The sequence below is a fragment of the Solanum stenotomum genome, chromosome 1, assembly GCF_019186545.1.
Source record: "Solanum stenotomum isolate F172 chromosome 1, ASM1918654v1, whole genome shotgun sequence".
Lineage (NCBI taxonomy): Eukaryota > Viridiplantae > Streptophyta > Magnoliopsida > Solanales > Solanaceae > Solanum > Solanum stenotomum.
This window is the reverse complement of record NC_064282.1, coordinates 48,558,804-48,560,604: the sequence shown is the minus strand read 5'-3', so window position 1 is coordinate 48,560,604 and position 1,801 is coordinate 48,558,804. Positions and strand designations below refer to the sequence as shown.

General features: G+C 32.7%; 1 protein-coding gene across 1 annotated transcript; it reads right to left on the bottom strand.

Moving 5' to 3' along the window:
- Positions 1-384: 384 nt before the first annotated feature.
- Positions 385-1,447, bottom strand: LOC125853635 (uncharacterized). The gene is made up of 2 exons (XM_049533363.1): positions 1,172-1,447; positions 385-984 (listed from the first exon to the last, which is right to left on the bottom strand). The coding sequence occupies exons 1-2, from the start codon at positions 1,445-1,447 to the stop codon at positions 385-387; spliced, it is 876 nt and encodes a 291-aa protein (XP_049389320.1).
- Between the last annotated feature and the right edge of the window lie 354 nt (positions 1,448-1,801).

Below are 1,801 nucleotides of genomic sequence, written 5' to 3'. Positions count from 1 at the left end.
TTCTTTGAGATTTACTACAATACAATGCATTATTAATTTCCAATAATGTTCCTCCAGGTAGTAATAAGGCCGCTCTTCCTGAGCCCTCAATAAACTTTATACTACCGGATATTGTATTAAAATATGTCTTTTTCATAATCAAATGAGAGAAATATTTCTTTTCTCTTAGTATTGTATGAGTTGTGGCACTGTACAAAAGGCACATATTTCCATGACTCATCTTGGATCCAACTAAAGACTGGAGATTTTTTTATCTTCATAAAAATAAAAATATATAATAAGAAGTACGAAACTTAACAAAAGAAAATTTAAGTGCATGAACTTTAAGTAAGACTTTAAAAACACAAAACAACATTATTCATTTTCTAGTTCAATTATCAATCTTCAATTGCGATCCCCAAAGAAGTCTTCAGCTTCCAGATGAGTGATATCATCGAGCCAATCAAAAGCATCATCTTTCAATGCTAAATTTGTCTCAATATTCTCATCATATTTTTGAGAAAACGTTGCCTGAGCATCATCTTTGAGAGTCAAATGTGACTCTACTTGGGAATTAGAAGAGGAGGCACCACATTTATTTCCTTTCCTTTTGAAGGAATTTTGATACAGCCTGACAAAATGCTCATGTGCCCGACATTCATTTTTCCAGTGACCTTTAAGGCCATAACGATGATAGTGATCGCCCTTTCCGTTAGAAGGATTATTTTGAGAACCCATATTATTCTCCCTTTTGTTATGACTACCACCTCGATGATTATTATAATGTCTTTTGCCCTTGCCACACCCACGCACATTATCATGGCCCTGATTATTTTGTCTTATTTCAGACTGACCGTGTGGTTCTGCCCCGTGTGCCTTCCGTAATGGAGCACTTCCAACAGGATGGGCTTCATGATTTTTCATTAAAAGGTCATTATGTTGCTCAGCCACCAGAAGGCATGAGATTAATTCGGAGTATTTTTTAAAATCCTTTTCATCGTATTGCTGCGGTAATATCGTATTGGAGGCATGGAAAATAGTTAGTGTCTTTTTCAACACGTCCTCATCTTTTATAGTTCCCCACATAATTTTAATTGAAAGTGATTCTAAATTCAACAGAGTTATACTCAATTACGATTTTATAATCTTGAAATCGTAAGTGCATCCACTCATAACGAGCCCTTGGCAATACCGTTGCCTTGAGATGGTCATACATCCCTTTCAAACCTATCCACAATTCAATTGGATCTTTCACTGTTAAGTATTCAACCTTCAGGCTTTCATCAAGATGATGACGAAGGAAAATCATAACTTTCTTTTTATCCTGACTTGATGCCTTATTTCCTTCGATTATACTATCACCAATACCCTTAGCAGTAAGGTGAATTTCAGCATCAAGTACCCATGACAAATAGTTCTTTCCAGAAATGTCCAGTGCCACAAATTCAAGCTTTGACAAATTCCACATGATGAAAACTATCATAAAATAATTGAGTTAATATTATGATGTTGGTTTGTTTATTATAAATGACAAATTAATACTTTAAATAATAAAGTATAGGATGAGTGTAAAATATATTATATGCATGAACATTAATGTTAGAAAAAAAATGTAAACTCATGAAGCATTGAAACGGTAAGAGTTAAATATATTTTCTACTTGTTTTAAGTATTTATTACTAGTTTCAATTAACGTCAAAGTTTAGTAATAATTTCAAGTTGTATTTAATACAATACTATATTCTTTATTACACACAAAATGTATGACAAGAAAATACTTACAAGTATTCTAACTGTCATGTTATCATATTGCTTATTATTT

Excerpts from the sequence above, each read along its gene's own strand:
- LOC125853635 (XM_049533363.1), bottom strand. The coding sequence starts at position 1,447 with ATGTGGAATTTGTCAAAGCTTGAATTTGTGGCACTGGACATTTCTGGA. Across the intron at positions 985-1,171 it reads ATGACCATCTCAAGGCAACG|CAATACGATGAAAAGGATTT; the intron begins GTATTGCCAAGG and ends ATATTACCGCAG.